At 54.2% G+C, this 16,082-nt stretch overlaps 6 protein-coding genes across 6 annotated transcripts; 4 read left to right on the plus strand and 2 right to left on the minus strand.

Annotated features, from left to right (window-relative positions):
* Positions 1-358: 358 nt before the first annotated feature.
* On the minus strand, positions 359-2,802 carry N7482_003134 (uncharacterized protein; the record flags this gene model as incomplete). The annotated part of the gene is made up of 2 exons (XM_056685259.1): positions 359-2,076; positions 2,184-2,802. 2 exons carry the CDS (start codon positions 2,800-2,802, stop codon positions 359-361), a joined length of 2,337 nt encoding a protein of 778 aa, XP_056548865.1.
* Positions 2,803-4,466: 1,664 nt separating this feature from the next.
* N7482_003135 (dTDP-4-dehydrorhamnose reductase family protein) lies at positions 4,467-5,515 on the minus strand (the record flags this gene model as incomplete). The annotated part of the gene is made up of 3 exons (XM_056685260.1): positions 4,467-5,179; positions 5,246-5,265; positions 5,334-5,515. 3 exons carry the CDS (start codon positions 5,513-5,515, stop codon positions 4,467-4,469), a joined length of 915 nt encoding a protein of 304 aa, XP_056548866.1.
* A 1,025-nt stretch (positions 5,516-6,540) lies between these two features.
* Positions 6,541-8,242, plus strand: N7482_003136 (FAD-binding oxidoreductase; the record flags this gene model as incomplete). The annotated part of the gene is made up of 2 exons (XM_056685261.1): positions 6,541-8,139; positions 8,210-8,242. 2 exons carry the CDS (start codon positions 6,541-6,543, stop codon positions 8,240-8,242), a joined length of 1,632 nt encoding a protein of 543 aa, XP_056548867.1.
* Positions 8,243-8,707: 465 nt separating this feature from the next.
* Positions 8,708-10,784, plus strand: N7482_003137 (STE20 family serine/threonine-protein kinase; the record flags this gene model as incomplete). The annotated part of the gene is made up of 5 exons (XM_056685262.1): positions 8,708-8,756; positions 8,828-8,895; positions 8,959-9,126; positions 9,187-9,788; positions 9,845-10,784. The coding sequence occupies 5 exons, from the start codon at positions 8,708-8,710 to the stop codon at positions 10,782-10,784; spliced, it is 1,827 nt and encodes a 608-aa protein (XP_056548868.1).
* Positions 10,785-12,771: 1,987 nt separating this feature from the next.
* N7482_003138 (DUF4048 domain-containing protein) lies at positions 12,772-14,681 on the plus strand (the record flags this gene model as incomplete). Its single annotated transcript, XM_056685263.1, has 2 exons — positions 12,772-14,402; positions 14,471-14,681. 2 exons carry the CDS (start codon positions 12,772-12,774, stop codon positions 14,679-14,681), a joined length of 1,842 nt encoding a protein of 613 aa, XP_056548869.1.
* A 644-nt stretch (positions 14,682-15,325) lies between these two features.
* On the plus strand, positions 15,326-15,966 carry N7482_003139 (translocation channel protein TIM22; the record flags this gene model as incomplete). Its single annotated transcript, XM_056685264.1, has 3 exons — positions 15,326-15,412; positions 15,472-15,567; positions 15,631-15,966. The coding sequence occupies 3 exons, from the start codon at positions 15,326-15,328 to the stop codon at positions 15,964-15,966; spliced, it is 519 nt and encodes a 172-aa protein (XP_056548870.1).
* Positions 15,967-16,082: the final 116 nt, after the last annotated feature.

Raw genomic sequence — 16,082 nt, forward strand, 5'->3', positions numbered from 1 at the left:
TGCGTCTCAGTGCAGGACTTAAAAGACCTTCTCTCCATAATTTGCTACTGTGGTGACCTGAATTGATTCCACATAGCCTGGTCTTACATAGCAAAAAGAGCAATGATGTTATAAGATCCTAGCTTGCTCACTAATAGATCGAATTCTCAGCAGAAAATGGGTATCTTAACAATTGGCCATACATCTCAAGCCCGACGATCCGATCCTGAGAGGAGACCCTCAGGAATGCTTGAGGTTTTTGTGTTTTGGTCTTCCGATGATTGACAGCTAAGACCTTCGTAAAATCGCCGAGAGTAGTCATTACCGAACACCGGGAAATTCCCTGAAATAAATCATGTCATCGTTGAAGGTCATTTGCCTACAGTTGCCGAAGCAGACTGCCTTCCGCAAAGGGGTTATCGGCTGACATATCGAGCAATGGACGTGTTGCGTTGCGGTCGCCTGTTGCGACGCCGTGCCCTCCTGTTGCCTTGCCCTGGCCCTGGATATTGCTCGTCTTCCGGCTCGCCGCTGCTAGCAGACTGTTCGCCAGATATGGACTATTTGGAGAAGCCGGGCTAGCCCCGGCGGAGTGGGAGGCTGGGCTCTGAACGGGTGCAGAGACCTGTCGCCCGCTGCGCATGGTATTCGAGCGGTACCGGGACTGGGAGGAGATTTCGGCGCAAGGTCGGCGCCAGGAGGTCGCCGAGGGAACCGCCACAATGCCGGGGGACAAATCGGGTCCCGTGGCTGCGTCGATCAACTGTCTTCCAGGCTCAATGGTGATGCCGCGACCTTTGCGCGTATGCTGCGGTGGTTCCACGAAGACCGGAGTCAAGTCGACCAGCGGTTTCTGAGTCTGGTTGATAGATTGGGTACGCCCCAGATACGCGGCAGCATCGGCCTGGGTAGGTGTATTGGTGCGGCTGCTCGACTGAGCCGCCGGAGAGTACATAGGGCTTCCACCCACGAGTCCTTGACTAGCAAACGGATCTTGCGTCGCCCGTTTCTCGCTCTCTTCTCGCTCACGCATCGCTTGCTGTCGCTGGGTATATGTTCTACCCAATAGGCCAGAAGATGTGAAGACAGAGTCATTCAGGGCTTCAGTGGCAGACAACGATCCCTGAGAAGGGAGCGCCTGAGATGTAATCGTATTGGTATCGATGGCAAGAGTCTTGGGAAGAGAGCTGGGGGGTGGCCTATGATCGCGAGTGGTCTTTCTGCGAGAAACAGACATCTCGGATCTCACTTTTTGTGCATGTTCTTTGGAACGGCAAGGCTCTGGCTCACTGTTTTGACGATCTAGCCGAGGGGTATCGGTAAGTACACTTCGCTTCTGGGAAGTCATGGTCATCGTGGGTTGCAACATTGAAGACTTATGATCCACATCTTCTGGCCTTTTGACCGGATCCGCAACGCCCACTTTATTCACGAGATACCAGCTGCGCCAGCCTTGGACAGCCTCGTACCACCTATCCGCCACAGCGCGGTCGTTGGTGCTGAAGAAGTGCACAAAGTTTTCCGTTGAGAGAAACATGGAAGATTTCTGCTGACTCTTGATTGCAAAGCAAATCCTTTTTGGTGGGTTGAGTTGCTTCGCAAGCGATCGGACATTCGGGGAGTAGATATCAAAGTCGGATAAGTGGCAGATGTTGGTGCTATCCTTCGAGTTTTCTTTCTTGGCGACTGTCACCTGCCCATCTGCACGGAGTGTGACATATCGTTTGTCCCACTTGCGGGGACGGTGGGAGTGGTAGAGGTAGACAGTAGCCTCGGCGGGTTTCTCGGCAGGAACACTCTGAGCCTCGAGCTGAGCGATAGCTTCCAAACTCGAGGGCGGGACAATAATGAGGACGCCATCGCTATCCAGAGTCCAGGAGTTCATGACATCTCGGATGCGCTCGTACCGGCGCAAGGGTCGTTCCAAATCGATCTGTTGGAAGGATTCAATCAGGATGAAAGTGGCGGGATCAATATCGTGTGAGATGTGTTGGGAAGCGGACGCCAGTACATCTTGCACCTGGGTGTACGGAGTCACGGGCATCTTCGCAGTAGCATCTCGAAACTTCACCAGCACTAAGCGCTCGCCAGCATTGACTGCAGAGACCGGCGCATCAGTTCCGGGCACAATGCCCCCCCTCCAACCCCAATATAATTGGGAATTGCTGCTGGCGGTACTTTGGAGTGTTCCTTGACTTGATCACGGGGCTGCTTCGGCTTGGAGAGCCCAACCTTTTGCAGGAGCGACTTGCGGTTGTTGTCACCGGAGGAAGGTGGAGGGTCAGCTCGACGTCTCCCTGACTGAACCACCTGCGATGATGTCGTCGGTGATGTCGTTGCGGAGCCATCTTTATGTAACCCCTTCCTCGGCTGGACTTCTCTCGCTGTCTTTGCAGACCGCGACGGGATTGATTGAACCGCAATCGCCCCGCCTGTCAACTGTTCCATGGCATTCAGCCGGTGTTGCTCTTTCGCACGCTCATCCTCCGCCCCCAGCGTTTGCTGAGCGCTTCTTGGCAGGGGAGGTACAGATTGAACTTTCGCATGATCTGGAAGCGCAGGGGTTGGAGGTGTTGTCGAAGCGGCCGATGGGTCGGTCCGTGCAGAAGGTCGATTGCGTCGGTACCGAGACATGCTTCTGGCAATTGACGGGTTCTGCTGGTTTGCGGCGTTCTCGCCTGCTGTAGCTGAGCGCACACCTTTTTCCATCTTGTCTTTGTCGGCACGCTCTCTTCCCGTCAGTGGTCGATCTTGCGACAAATAATGCGGGGAACCCTTCGTCGGCACCTGCTGCCCTGTCGCGTCCACAGTGTACTTCGCCATGACTCTGGAGAATGCAACGCATGCACCCACGGGGACTTGTGTCACGGTTTATAATTCCAAGTCAAATCCTTATCGCCGTTCGATCAAAGTCACATTCTCGGGGGAAGACTGATGGCCAGGGATGTCAGTGAGCACCACAACAAAGATGTGTAAAATGTGACAACCAAGATGCCCTTGCACACGAGGGGGAAATAAAGACCAAAGCAGCAGGCGACAGGGTGGTGGGATTTGTGCGAAAGCAAGAGAGAGAAAAAGCAGTGGGAATAAAAGGCACCAGTGTATGAGATGAGGCTGAAATCGACTCCGACAGTCCTGAACACAGGCCTGCACACCTCACACGGCTGAGTTTGCAATGAATATTCGGTCCCTCGGAGGGAAAATGCGAGTGCTGATCAGGAATCTGACTACATTTGGGCTGGGGTGGCAGGACGCGTGGACGCATCTGTGGCGCGAGAACAGACCAATGGCACTTACCAGAGAGCGAGCTGGATGGGGTTGTGGAAATTGAGAGTGCGCGGACCGAACGTGGGCATGTGGATGGGTTGGTGAGGAAGAAGGGCGAATGTGAATGGGGTCGAGGAAGCCGTTTCCGGGCGACATTCTTCAGTGCGACAGGTCTGCGATCGGCGGAGACTATTGGCAATATCCGCCCTACTCGTCCTATGCCTGCGCATTCTGAAACTCTACTCCGACGACTACGGCCTCGTTCCCCTGAACCTAGCTACCGAGCCGGACTAGTGGGTGTCGCACAAGGCTTTAATTTGGGGGACTTGAAGACGCGAGGATCTGGACCCTGCAGACTCCACTCCACCGCAGTCGACTGATCCGCAGTGGACGCCGTGGATAGACCCGAGGTCCACCTGGCGTGGGATGGGCGACTAGGGATCGGTTGGGTCTATCCTCCCCAATGCACGTCATGAAGGCGCTGTATATTGACCCAATCACAAGGGCCAAACATGTGTCGATCTATGATCTGTATTTTTGTCTTGAGCTCCTAAATAGTGGTTTCGTGCCAAACGCCGAGAACGCTGCAAAGCGCTTTGCCGGGCCTTCACCGGTGCGATTCATCCTCTCGTCGAAGTAATGGGACAGCGGGTCGTCCATCTCTGCGACAACAAGAGTAGGAAAAGTGCTTGCAGAGTGGATGCAGGTGCTTTCCCATGTTAGCTTACCCGACAATGTACCCCCCCGCAGCCGCGGCCTCACTCTCGCCCCTTTGAGGGATCTCTCGATAAGCCCCAAGTTTCACGGTCAACAGTATAACCTATGTCTGGGAGCCGCTAGAGTAATCTACGCCGCGCTATTTGCTTCTCTACCAGGGAATTGGAGCCACACGAACTCCCGTCGCGCGAATTTGGGTCCCACAGCGGTACGTTCCACCGCAGGGAAGTCTTGGTGCTAGAGTCAGCCAGGTCGACGAGTTGGTGTGAGAATAGTCTTTCACGGCAATTCTGGGCCTGTAATATTCATTTATTTTCCATTCCTGATTGAGCAGGGCCTACACAAGTCTTTACACATGCGGCAGCGGAGAAGCTTATACAAGCTTCTAGCGAAACTGATCCCTTGCCATGGTCATTATTTTCTATACGCGCCCAATTCCCTCCGCCTGAAACAAGTAAACATTAGCCTCCTGAGACCGAAGAAAAGACGAGATATCAATGTACTTACCACCAGGCAACAAAGTCCATAGTCCGCACGTCAATGCCCAAGTCCACCAGTGCCTTGGTGGACAAGTGGGTATCGTAGGGCCGCTGGACACCTCCGGGCTCATTGCCCTGCTTGTTCCGGATCATCCCCGGTAGGCCCCAGCCCATCACCTCGGCCAGCTTCTCGCAGATTTCATACTTCGTCATGCGGTCCTCTGAGGTGAATTGCAGGATGTGCGGCAGCTCCTGGATTTGGTCCTTCTGCTGCAGATACTTGATGACAATGTCCCGGGTCACGCGGGCCACATCTTCGGTGTTGGTGGGATATCGCTGGGCCCAGTCATCCATCTTCACGCCGGCATTCTCATCCTGCGCCTTCTCGACCGCGTCCAGCAGGATATTGACCGCGCTCTCGGAGTTTTGCTTGGCAGCCCCGTACAGCACCGGCACGCGCAGCACCACGCCGAGTCCCGAGTCCTTGGTGGCCTCCAGGACGGCCAATTCACCATCGCGCTTCAATTCACCATAGATGTTTGGTGGGTTGGTCTCGGCATCAGCCTCATAGGGAGCTTCACCCTCCTTGCCGGAAAAAACGTAGTCGGTCGAGATGTAGATGAGGAATGCCCCGCGGGCCTGACATTCTTCGGCAAGGGCGCGAGTCGCGTCAACGTTGACCTTGCGTGCTTGCTCGGGATCTTTCTCGCACAGGTCCGGGAATCGGTTTGCCGCGCCTGGTTCCAGCCCGCGTTAACTTGGGCACAATGATTGGATTACTTCGGAGGATTCCAGTAGCTTACTGTGGATGACAATCTGGGGCCTGGAGCAAGCAAGGAGCGATGAGTTAATTGCGTTCACTAAGTACCAATTCTTTTTCCCAGAACTCACTTGACATCGTCCAGGAGAGCTTTAATGTCTTCTGCCTTTTCCAGATTCGCCTTGAGGATGGTCGGCGGGGCAGCACGCGTGAGACCCTGTCCGACCACTAGGACCCCCGAGCGCTGGAAAATGTTAAACAGCTGGCGCCCCAGAAAGCCGCTGGCGCCGGTAACGAGAACCGTGGAAGTCATTTCAAAGATTTGCGTGAGAAGAAAGAGCTCGCCGGGTGAGAAATCGAAGCTGCCCGCCAGGACCGCTGGCGGGGCACTAACATGACGTAACTGACTCTCGCGTGGTCGGGTTTCGCGGTCCAACAACTGGGTTTTTGTTTATTTGGATCAAAATCTGTAGTAGAAGGGCCGGGCTGGATTGAATAATACGCTGGTGGGCTACAGTCTGCATGCTCACTGTCGTCTTGAGACACTAAGTAGGTGGGTGGTCAAACATGATCGATATTGTTTTTGACGAGACTTCGCACCGCAGATGAGCTCTTACTTGAAGGTATTGGTATAAGCTCACAGGGTTCCAATCGCAATTTTAGGGTTGATACTCGGATGGTATAACCTGGAAAATGAAATCAAAATGTAAAAAGCACTCTTCAACCAATTAGTATCGCACAGCATCCAGCTCTACACAGCCTTTCCAGGTCGACTTGATGGAAGCACCGACGGTGTAGGGTGAGGTGACTGGCTCCGAGAAATCCTTTCAGTCGGGTTGGTTTCATGCTAGTAACTTTGAATTAGGCACTCAAGAAGAATGGCTGTAATGGTTTACCCCAGGAGGCATTTCAATTTACGGTATATTTTTGCAAGCCCTGGGAGGGTTTTGCGTGCAAGGATTTTCAGACAGCTGAGGAGTGGCTTAGATTAATCAATGCGGACGAAAAGTTGGGCCGCGAACGACGACCGTGCCAGACCGTATTCTTGTAGTCTTTTCAGGGTATTAAGACTGCTTGCCGGGATGCAATTCCTGCTTCGTTCGGTCCGGGATTGGATCCAGATCGCAAGTGTTGGGGAAATTGGCCGCCAAAGGCCAGCGCCGAGAATCGCCGATGGCGTGCAAAGCGGATACAAAATCCGAGTGCATGTAATGGTGCGACGGGCCCGTCGGCAGGAGATCGGAGGCGGGATCTCCACTCTTCAATTGACCCATCCACCCCAAAATTTATCTTCTTGATCCTCCCTCGCCTTGTTTTCTCTTCCACACCCTCCACACCATGTCTGGTGCTCGGAACCTTTCAAATGCCCTGCGTCGGGCACGCGTGCCTCGCCCGCGTATCATCCTCCGACCCACCCTCCTCCAATCACCAGCTGCGACTGCTGTCCGCACCTTCAGCGGAAGCTCCACCGTTCGAGCCGACAAGCAGATCAAGTACACTAGCGACGCATACCCCAATGTGAAGCGTGATCCTAACTTCGGCGAGCTCACCGCCGACGATGTGGCCTTCTTCAAGGAGCTTCTGGGCTCCCAGTCCGCCGTTGTCGATGGTGTGACCACCGATGCGACAGACGACCTTGAGCCCTTCAACAGCGACTGGATGCGCAAGTACCGCGGCCACACCCGCCTAGTCTTGAAGCCCCAGAGTACGGAGGAGGTCAGCAAGGTGCTGGCCTACTGCAACGAGCGGAAGTTGGCTGTGGTGCCGCAGGGTGGAAACACTGGTCTGGTCGGTGGCTCGGTCCCGGTCTTCGACGAGATCGTGATCAACACCTCGCGGATGAACCAGATTCGCTCGTTTGACGAGGCTTCTGGTGTGCTCGTTGCGGATGCCGGTGTGATCCTGGAGGTTGCCGACCAATACCTTGCGGAGCGAAATCATCTCTTCCCTCTGGACCTGGGTGCCAAGGGATCTTGCCATATTGGAGGCAACGTTGCGACCAACGCTGGTGGCCTGCGGCTGCTACGCTACGGCTCTCTTCATGGAAATGTGCTCGGTCTTGAGGCGGTGCTTCCAGATGGTACTATCGTTGACGCGCTCTCTACTCTGCGCAAGAACAATACGGGTTACGACCTCAAGCAGCTTTTCATTGGTGCTGAGGGAACTATTGGTCTCATCACTAAGGTTGCCATTATCTGTCCCCCGCGGGCCAAGGCTGTGAACGTTGCCTACTTTGGACTGGAGAGCTTCGAGCAGGTGCAGCGTGCTTACCGGGAGGCCAAGGGCCAGCTGTCGGAGATTCTCTCTGCATTTGAGCTGATGGATGGCCGCAGCCAGCGCTTGGTTCACGAATCCACTGGTAGCAAGCAGCCTCTGGAAGGCGAGTACCCTTTCTACTGTCTGATTGAGACCAGCGGCTCCAATGCCGAGCACGACATGGAGAAACTCGAGTCGTTCCTCGAGAACGTCATGGGCGAGGGCATTGTCGCCGACGGCGTCTTGGCCCAAGATGAGACACAATTCCAGGCCCTGTGGCGATGGCGTGAGGGTATCACCGAGGCTCTGAGCCACCTGGGTGGCACCTACAAGTACGACGTGTCGATCCCGCTGCCTGAGCTGTACCAACTTGTGGAGGACTGCAAGCAGCGGCTGACTGAGAAGGGCTTAGTCGGCGATGACGACTCCTTCCCTGTCCGTGCTGTTGTTGGCTACGGCCACATGGGTGACTCGAACCTGCACCTGAATGTGTCCGTGCGCCAGTACAACAAGGAGGTCGAGAAGGCTATTGAGCCTTGGGTGTACGAATGGATCCAGAAGCGCCAGGGCAGTATCAGTGCCGAGCACGGCTTGGGCATTGCCAAGCGGGAATTCATTGGCTATAGCCAGAACGACACGATGGTCAAGCTGATGAAGCAGTTGAAGGCGCTCTATGATCCGGTGAGTACTTTCCATACCCCCATATCTCCTTCCGCTGTGATCACAATGGTACTGATAAATCACTCTCCAGAACGGCATTATGAACCCGTACAAGTATATCTAGGGGTGTCCCAATAGAGCATCGTCGATTGTAGTGGTGTATAAAAATAGATTTCCCTCCAGCTAATAATCCACCCTTTATCGGATAGTTATTCACTGATTTTGACTCCTCCTTTGCAAGAAATGTGGTGCATGTGATACAATCCCCTCCCGTGACTGGGAACCCTTGCGCATACGCCTTTCCTAATGGGGCTAGCTTCATCCACATTTAATGCCTCAGGCACTAGCGGTTGCCATGCGAGACGGGGCTGTTGTTTGGGCGATTATCGTTATATGCTCCACCCCTTTAGCTGCCCGACTCTTCATGTCCCTGGACACTTGCTTGCTGCTGCGAAGCTCAGAGCTCTTTCCCACAGCTCACAGCTGACCCCAAAGCTCACCAGTCTCTCCTCCTCTGGATGAGCACCGTCAAGTCCGTTGCAGCCCTGTCCGACCGGAGTCGCTAGCTGGGTCCGATCGTTGCGCAACCATGGCGGACGATATGGCGAGCCGTTACCAGGTGATGGAGGAGTTGGGAAGTGAGTCGGACATCTGACCCCAAGCCCCCTGCACATCATGTGCTGACCGCATTTCTTTTCTTTGTTTACAGGTGGTAGTTTTGGCGTCGTCTACAAAGCGATTGACACCCACACTGGCGAGATTGTCGCCGTCAAGCATGTACGGTCCCAATTAACCCGAAACTGCCGGCCGAATCCCCATTGACCTTATCCATCATCGCAGATCGATCTTGAGTCTAGTGAAGATGATATTCAGGAGATTCAGCAGGAGATTTCCGTCCTAGCCACCTGCGCCAGTGCGTTTGTTACACAGTACAAAGCCAGTTTCCTGAAAGGGCACAAGCTTTGGATTGTCATGGAATACCTAGGAGGCGGATCTTGCCTAGACCTGGTTCGTCAGATCCCCGTGCTTCGATTTTGGTTGGGGTCCCAATGGCTAATCAGGTAACAGTTAAAACCAGGGGTATTCAACGAGGCACATGTCGCGATCGTTTGTCAACAACTACTACAAGGTCTGGAATACCTACACGCCGAAGGAAAGATTCATCGTGACGTCAAGGCTGCCAATGTCTTGCTCTCGAATACAGGAAAAGTGAAGCTGGCAGATTTCGGCGTGGCTGCGCAGTTGGTCAACATCAAGTCTCAGCGCAACACCTTTGTAGGGACTCCGTTCTGGATGGCACCAGAAGTGATCCAGCAGGCTGGCTACGATTTTAAGGCAGACATCTGGTCTCTGGGTATCACTGCGATCGAAATGATCAACGGCGAACCGCCTCACGCTAGCACCCACCCGATGAAGGTCCTGTTCCTTATCCCGAAGCAGCCTGCACCCCGCCTCGAGGGCAGTGATTACAGTAACACTTTCAAGGACTTCATTGCGCAGTGCTTGACCAAGGACCCAGATCGCCGACCCAGCGCGAAGGAGTTGCTGCGACACAAGTTTATTCGAAATGCGGGGAAGACTGAGGCCTTGCAGGAATTGATTCAGCGCAAGCAAGACTGGGACGGTGGTCGGGGAATCACTAAGGACGTGAAATACTATGCTGAGTCTCTGTAAGGCACCCCCAATAAGGCTCATCTAAAGCAGTGACTGACGGGTTTATCTGCAGCAATACTCTCACCAAGCCACCCCCTGCCGAGGACGATGAGGACTGGGTCTTCGACACCGTGAAGGCGCCGACGATGTGGGTGCCGAAGGGCAAGGACTGGTCTACACTTGATGAAGAGGACGATGATTGCGACCCAGCCGAATTGCTACAGGACATGCACATTTCCCAACAACCGCCACCGCCCCCGAAGCACCAGCTCAATTCCACTATCCAAGCCAATTCGACTGTCCGACGTACTCCGACCGTTGAGCGATCCGCTGAGCGATCTCCTTCGATTCGGCGCGCAAATACGAAGCGCCGATCTAGTGGCGTCAAGCAGCCTCTGGGTCTAGATTTGAGCTTTGGCAACAGTCCGTCTACTGTTCGCCAATTCCGCCGTGTATCGGATAAGGTCCCGAACGAATCTACCCCTCCCAAGGTCCCACCGGGCTTTGATGAGAACACGAGCCCCAAGGCCTTGTCTTCTGAACCAACGAGCAAAGAGGCCCAACTAGGACGGCGTGCCTACAGCCGGGCTATCGGCATGTCCTGCCAAGAAGTTCTTGCTACCACTGGAGACGGCGAGAAACGCGAGGCCATTTCTCGGCTGGCCGAGGCTTGGAGCGACCTAGAGATGGTCGATCCCGAGGGCCTCTACCACATTATCAGAAGCATGAATGAGAGACTTCAAGCCGACCCACGCCTCTCCACCTTGATCCCCGCAACGCCCCCTCAACCGGACTCTCCGTCTCGTCCTCGCCTGGTGCTAGCCCAAAACAACCCGCACCTCAAGAGCCACCGTCGCCGACAGTCGACGCATGGAGTCGACGTTGTACCTCAATCTCCGCCTCGCTCCAGCATGCCTGGCCAAAACGTACCTGGCATGGAACACACCAAACAACTGTCCGATGTACTCTACCAGCGCTGGGCGGAGGGACTCCGCAACCGTTGGGGAATCTAAACTCCAGATTTCTCACCAAAAAGCAATTGTCCTCTGCTACGCATTCAACTCCCTTGCTGCCATGAACCTTGTTTACGTTCATTGTATAGACTATTTTGGCGTTTTGACTTGTCTGTATAACCCTTGCATTCGTTTTTGCCCTTCCGAGCTTGCCGCTGGCTTTGCATCCTTGGTGTCCGTTCATTATTCCCCTTTTGATGCCCGCTTGTTGATTCCTTAGCGGAAATGGCCCGGAGTTCTTGACTGGTCATGATCTGGTGTAATATTCCTTAATACTTTTTTCTGTTGTCCTTGCCCGTCCCTTTCTTTCTCTTGCCCTTCCGACAGAATTATGGGCCGGGTCTGGTGTCTTACCAGGGCCGTTGTGTTTATTCTTCTCTTCTGCATAGATAGTCTTTCTTTTCTGCCGCTGTCATTTACGTGTGCTATTGTCGCTATTCCCCTGTGACCCCCTACTTCCGTTATGTCGTGCTGAAGAGCAAGGGGGAGTTCAAATGTGCAATATGTGTCAGAGATCTCGATAATAGCCTGTCGCAATGGAAATATATGCTATGGTTGGATATGCTGCCATCCCATTAGAACAAATAGCCCACCAGTGTTTTTTGAGATACTTGCTTCGCACTGCACCTCTGCTGTTGGTGGTCTTCGGCCTGCAAGTGCGGTGTCTGGCAGGTGATCGATTTAGAACTTTACCAGGCGACATCCATCTCGGCAAGGACAGATTTTGTTTCATTCTGGAATTCAAAAGTGTTTTCTCAACCTGACAAACTAGCTCTCCACACTTGTTTACATTTCACCCCTTGAGCTGGAAAAAGCATATTTCACAATCAGCGTGGAAGAGTTGCGCAAAGTTATCGACTTCCCAATACCAATCAAAGAACCAAAATGACAGACTTAGTACCTTTGCCCCATAGACTTGGAATCCAATATCTAATAGGGACACCCTAAAGAAACACGATCCCTTCTTAGTTACTTCGCATGATGGCAAATCACTCGACCCGCCCACACCGTCTCAACTATAGAGGCAACCCCCACATTTAAGTTTAATTCACCAGGTTGGCTGCAAGCCACATCAAACATTTTTCTTCGAGGTCATGGAACTAATCAAACAAGGGATCCGCAAAGAGGAGCCCGCTTCGAGGACCATAAATTTATTATTGTGATTACTCTCGCTGAGTTAGCGGTGAAATGTGGATCCCGTACGGAGCACTTGGCAACGAATCGAGGGCTTAGTACGGAGTATGGTTATTATTCTTCGTATTGTGGTGATTAGTCGCCGCGTTGGCGCGACCCACGCGGCTGGCGGAGGATAATGACCCCACGAGGCGAAGACCTTCGTGCTTGGATCCTAATATGCCAACGGAGTTGGGCTTGCAGTCAAGGTCGTTTTCGGCAAACATATCTCCATATCTTTGCAGTACGATGAGACACCGATTATTGGGCTAACCGCGGGCGTGCACTACAACTGCAAGAAGCTACAGTATATATCTTGACCGATTGCCCTCAAAGTACTCCGTACCTAGAGAGGTGGATGACTATTGGAATATCCAGGTAACGACTGATTTACATACCCTGCGGAAATAGATAATGACCGAGGACTCCGTACTCCATACAGAGTATAGCCAGTGCGCTCGAGGAGGATATCCTCAGCAGCAGCAAATGAACATGGAGCTCGGGGAAATAATCACCATCTCCATAATAATAATCATCATCGCGACAGGGAGGAGTGGAACGAAAGCCTCGGGCCCCTGAAACGCTTGGGGCAAGGATGCGCGGTCGCGGAGACCCGCCGGGTGGACTCGATTCTCTCAGGAGAAGAGCACGGGGATTTGTCCAGGCCTCGACGCCTGTCACTCTTCTTCTTTTTCTTCTCCTCTCTCCCTTTTCCCCCTTCTCCTCCCATCACCCGTCCTGTACATAGTCATTCGCTTCATGTTAATTCTTGCCTTTGTCCGGTGATTCTCCTCTCCCTGTTGGCTGGCCCACCATGGAGCTCTCCCCGGGAACGGGCGACGACCTCATCCACGGTCCTCCGCCGCAAACGTCCCAAACTTCGACGCCGATGACCACCGCGACCACTCCGGCCTCGCCGGTCGTCGACTCCCCAATCCAGCCGGACGTTGCCTCCGAGGAGCCTTCACAATCGCTCTCTCGATCCTCTTCACTCTTGCGGCAGCACCCCTCATCCTTACCTCGTGCCCACTCCGGAGCTCGCCATACCAAGCGCTTAACCTTGAATTTCCCCATCAACATCCCGCTGGACCAGCCTCCAACTGCCGTCTCCGAAACCAGTGTCTCTTCACCAGGATCCATGACCCCTGTGACGCAGTCGTCGACTCGCCCATCCTCTGCACTTCCCGCCGGGGCTTTCATGCCGCTCGATGCGGATGACGATGGCTACGATTTCCTTCGCGCCATCGCTTCACAAGAACGGAGGGTGATGGAGCTTCGAGAGGAGCTGCACCGGGCCGAGGTAGACCTGATGACGCTGAAGAAACAGTGGGCACAGTCGGAAAAGTCGAAGAAACGGACCGAGATTAGCCATCATGCCGAACCACTACTACCGCTACGGTCTCCCGATTTCAACGGGCTGGAAGGGACAGCTTCACATCGTCGGGAACAGAGTCTGAGCTCGGTCGGAGGCTCATCGGTATCACAAGAGCGCGTTAGTCGGGAGTTGGACCGGCGAAGCAGTATTCGTGTGGCTTCCGCAAAGGGAACGACTATTTCGGCCAACGGTCGGCGAATCTTCCAGGGGACGCACACGCGGACGTTGTCGCTGCTATCCCCCGTCACCGCATCCAGCCCGACGACCGGGGATGCCAGTCTCTCTGAGGCTGATCGCGTGGGCCGCACCCCGCGGTCAGCTACACTGCCATCTGTCGAGCGCAACAATGTGTCCAGCATTGGGGCACCCACCGATGAGAGCCAGGTACCGGAGCATGTGCTGGCGCAGTGGCGGAAGAATATGCCTCCCCCATCAAGAGAGGCTCTGGTGCGTACCGGGAAGCAGATGGCTTCCGATCTACGCGAAGGCTTATGGACATTCTTCGAAGACATCCGACAAGCCACCGTCGGCGAAGAAGGTATCAACGCAACAGAATCACGCACCATGTCCCCATCGCACGGCTCATTGGCCCCGCCCAATACGCGCAAGCGGGACTCTCTAGCCAAATCACGCAGTCGGGATCAGCTATTTGCTACAGGGACCGCATCGCGATCGTCATCGTCGTCATCGCGGGGTCGGGGAACAGCAGGCGAGACATCATCTGGTAAAGACACCAAACCGGCGGATATTTCTACGTCTTTCTGGCATGAATTCGGGGTTGATTCACCAGCACAGACGTCTCCCCGGCCCGGCCCTCGCCGCAGCCTCGTCGACAACACCATCGCCGCCACGACCCCACGGGGCGAGAACGAACCCGAGCATCCCGATCACCCCTCCAGCAGTCTAGTGGAAGTGGAGGATGATACAGCCGACAACTGGGACATGTGGGACACGCCGTTGCCCGCATCTAAGATGATGCATACGCCCTCATCCAGTCGGTCCACGGTCGAGTCCTTGAAGCATAATCATTCGCCCGCCACGCAAGGCAGCAGCCCCCGAACCAGTGCTAGGTACAATTCGACTTTCTCTGATTTCATCTATGACAACCTCGTTATGCGCTGACGCCTGTTCCTCCTAGTTTTGGCGAGTGGAACCCCAGTTCCGCCGCGCCTGACCCCAGTGTGACCGAGGGTATCCCCTGGCCGACCATCACAAAGTTGGCCCCCTCCAAGCTGCAACGTACTGCCTCGAATCTCATGGCTGAGTGGGAGCGTAGTCTTTCGCCGTCCCCAGAACGGAAAGATTCTTCCTCTGGATCGAGTCGCGGCAAAAACAGCAAAGCGGACTAACGCACATCTATTTTTTCCTTGCTCTACCTTCTATGTATATATTTATCCCATTTCCTTCTTCGGCTCCATTCTCGGGGTCTCTGTTGGACGAATTGGCACGAACACCCCCCATCCACGGAATCATGCTGGGCTACGACTTATTTAACACGAGAGCGTTGTTACTCTCCTCTTGCTTATATTTGAGGGCGTCTGGTTAGATTACTTTGCTCTTTCGATCCGGTCATTTGTCAATGCGGGTCTACTTAGCAATCTCATAACCCTTACAGGGATTCAGACATCTCTATAAGAATCCAAAATCCAGATTATCATACCGATACATCCCCATCGCCATGTATATCCAGGAAAGGCGCAATGATTGGCCGGCCTCCAGTCACGTGCGAATTTGCATGTTGGGCCTGTTTGGGCCACCGGGAAAATAAATTTGCGCGGGTCGCCATCTCCGCAAGGTCTCCGCGCCTCTCGGACCAGACTTTGTTCAAGTTGCATCGACGCAGGGGAAATCATACCCACCTCTTCTCCCCCCCCCCCCCCCCCGGCCGCCCGCACATATCTTAGTGGCTATCTGTCCATCGGATAGAAAATCCATACAGCGACCACTCCTTCACCGTTCCGCAACTTCGAGCTTATTCACATAATCATTCACCATGAGCATCCCAGGCATGACACCGGGGATGGGAGGGAACACCCAGACGGCCGGCATGAGCGAGCAAGAACAGGCGATGGTCAAGATGGTAGGTGCCATTTCGAGTCGATGGGATCACAATGTGCGTTAACGAATTTCCGCCGATAGATGCAAGCTGGTATGGAATCATGCCCCGTGAAGACTGTCATCTCCGGTACGATGGGGTTCGCCCTCGGTGGTGCATTCGGTCTATTCATGGCCAGTGTAAGTTAAAGTCACTCTCCTTACGCATACACAACATTGCCTGACAGCTCGCCTATCGTCCAGATGTCCTACGACTCTCCTCTCACACCACAAGGCCGCGAAATCTCTCACCTCCCCTGGCGCGACCAAGTCCGCCGTGGCTTCAAAGACATGGGCGCGCGCTCCTGGTCGTCCGCGAGGAACTTCGGCATTGTCGGCGCACTCTACTCCGGAACCGAATGCTGCATCGAGGGTCTCCGCGCGAAGAACGACCTGACCAACAGTGTCGCGGCGGGTTGTCTGACCGGCGGCATCCTAGGCGCTAAGGCTGGTCCGCAGGCGGCTGCTTTTGGCTGCGCTGGCTTTGCTGCGTTTAGTGCTGCTATCGATGCTTACATGAGGATGCCGTCTGAGGAGTAGATGTGTATGATACCTTCTTGGCTCCGTTCCGTTTCTTCGACTTGTATATTTATCATGGCGTTTGGCGATGATTGGGATAGATCAGAGAGCATAGAGGGCGTTCGGTTCTTCGTTTG

This window comes from Penicillium canariense (genome assembly GCF_028826845.1).
Source record: "Penicillium canariense strain IBT 26290 chromosome Unknown utg000001l_segment0_segment0, whole genome shotgun sequence".
Lineage (NCBI taxonomy): Eukaryota > Fungi > Ascomycota > Eurotiomycetes > Eurotiales > Aspergillaceae > Penicillium > Penicillium canariense.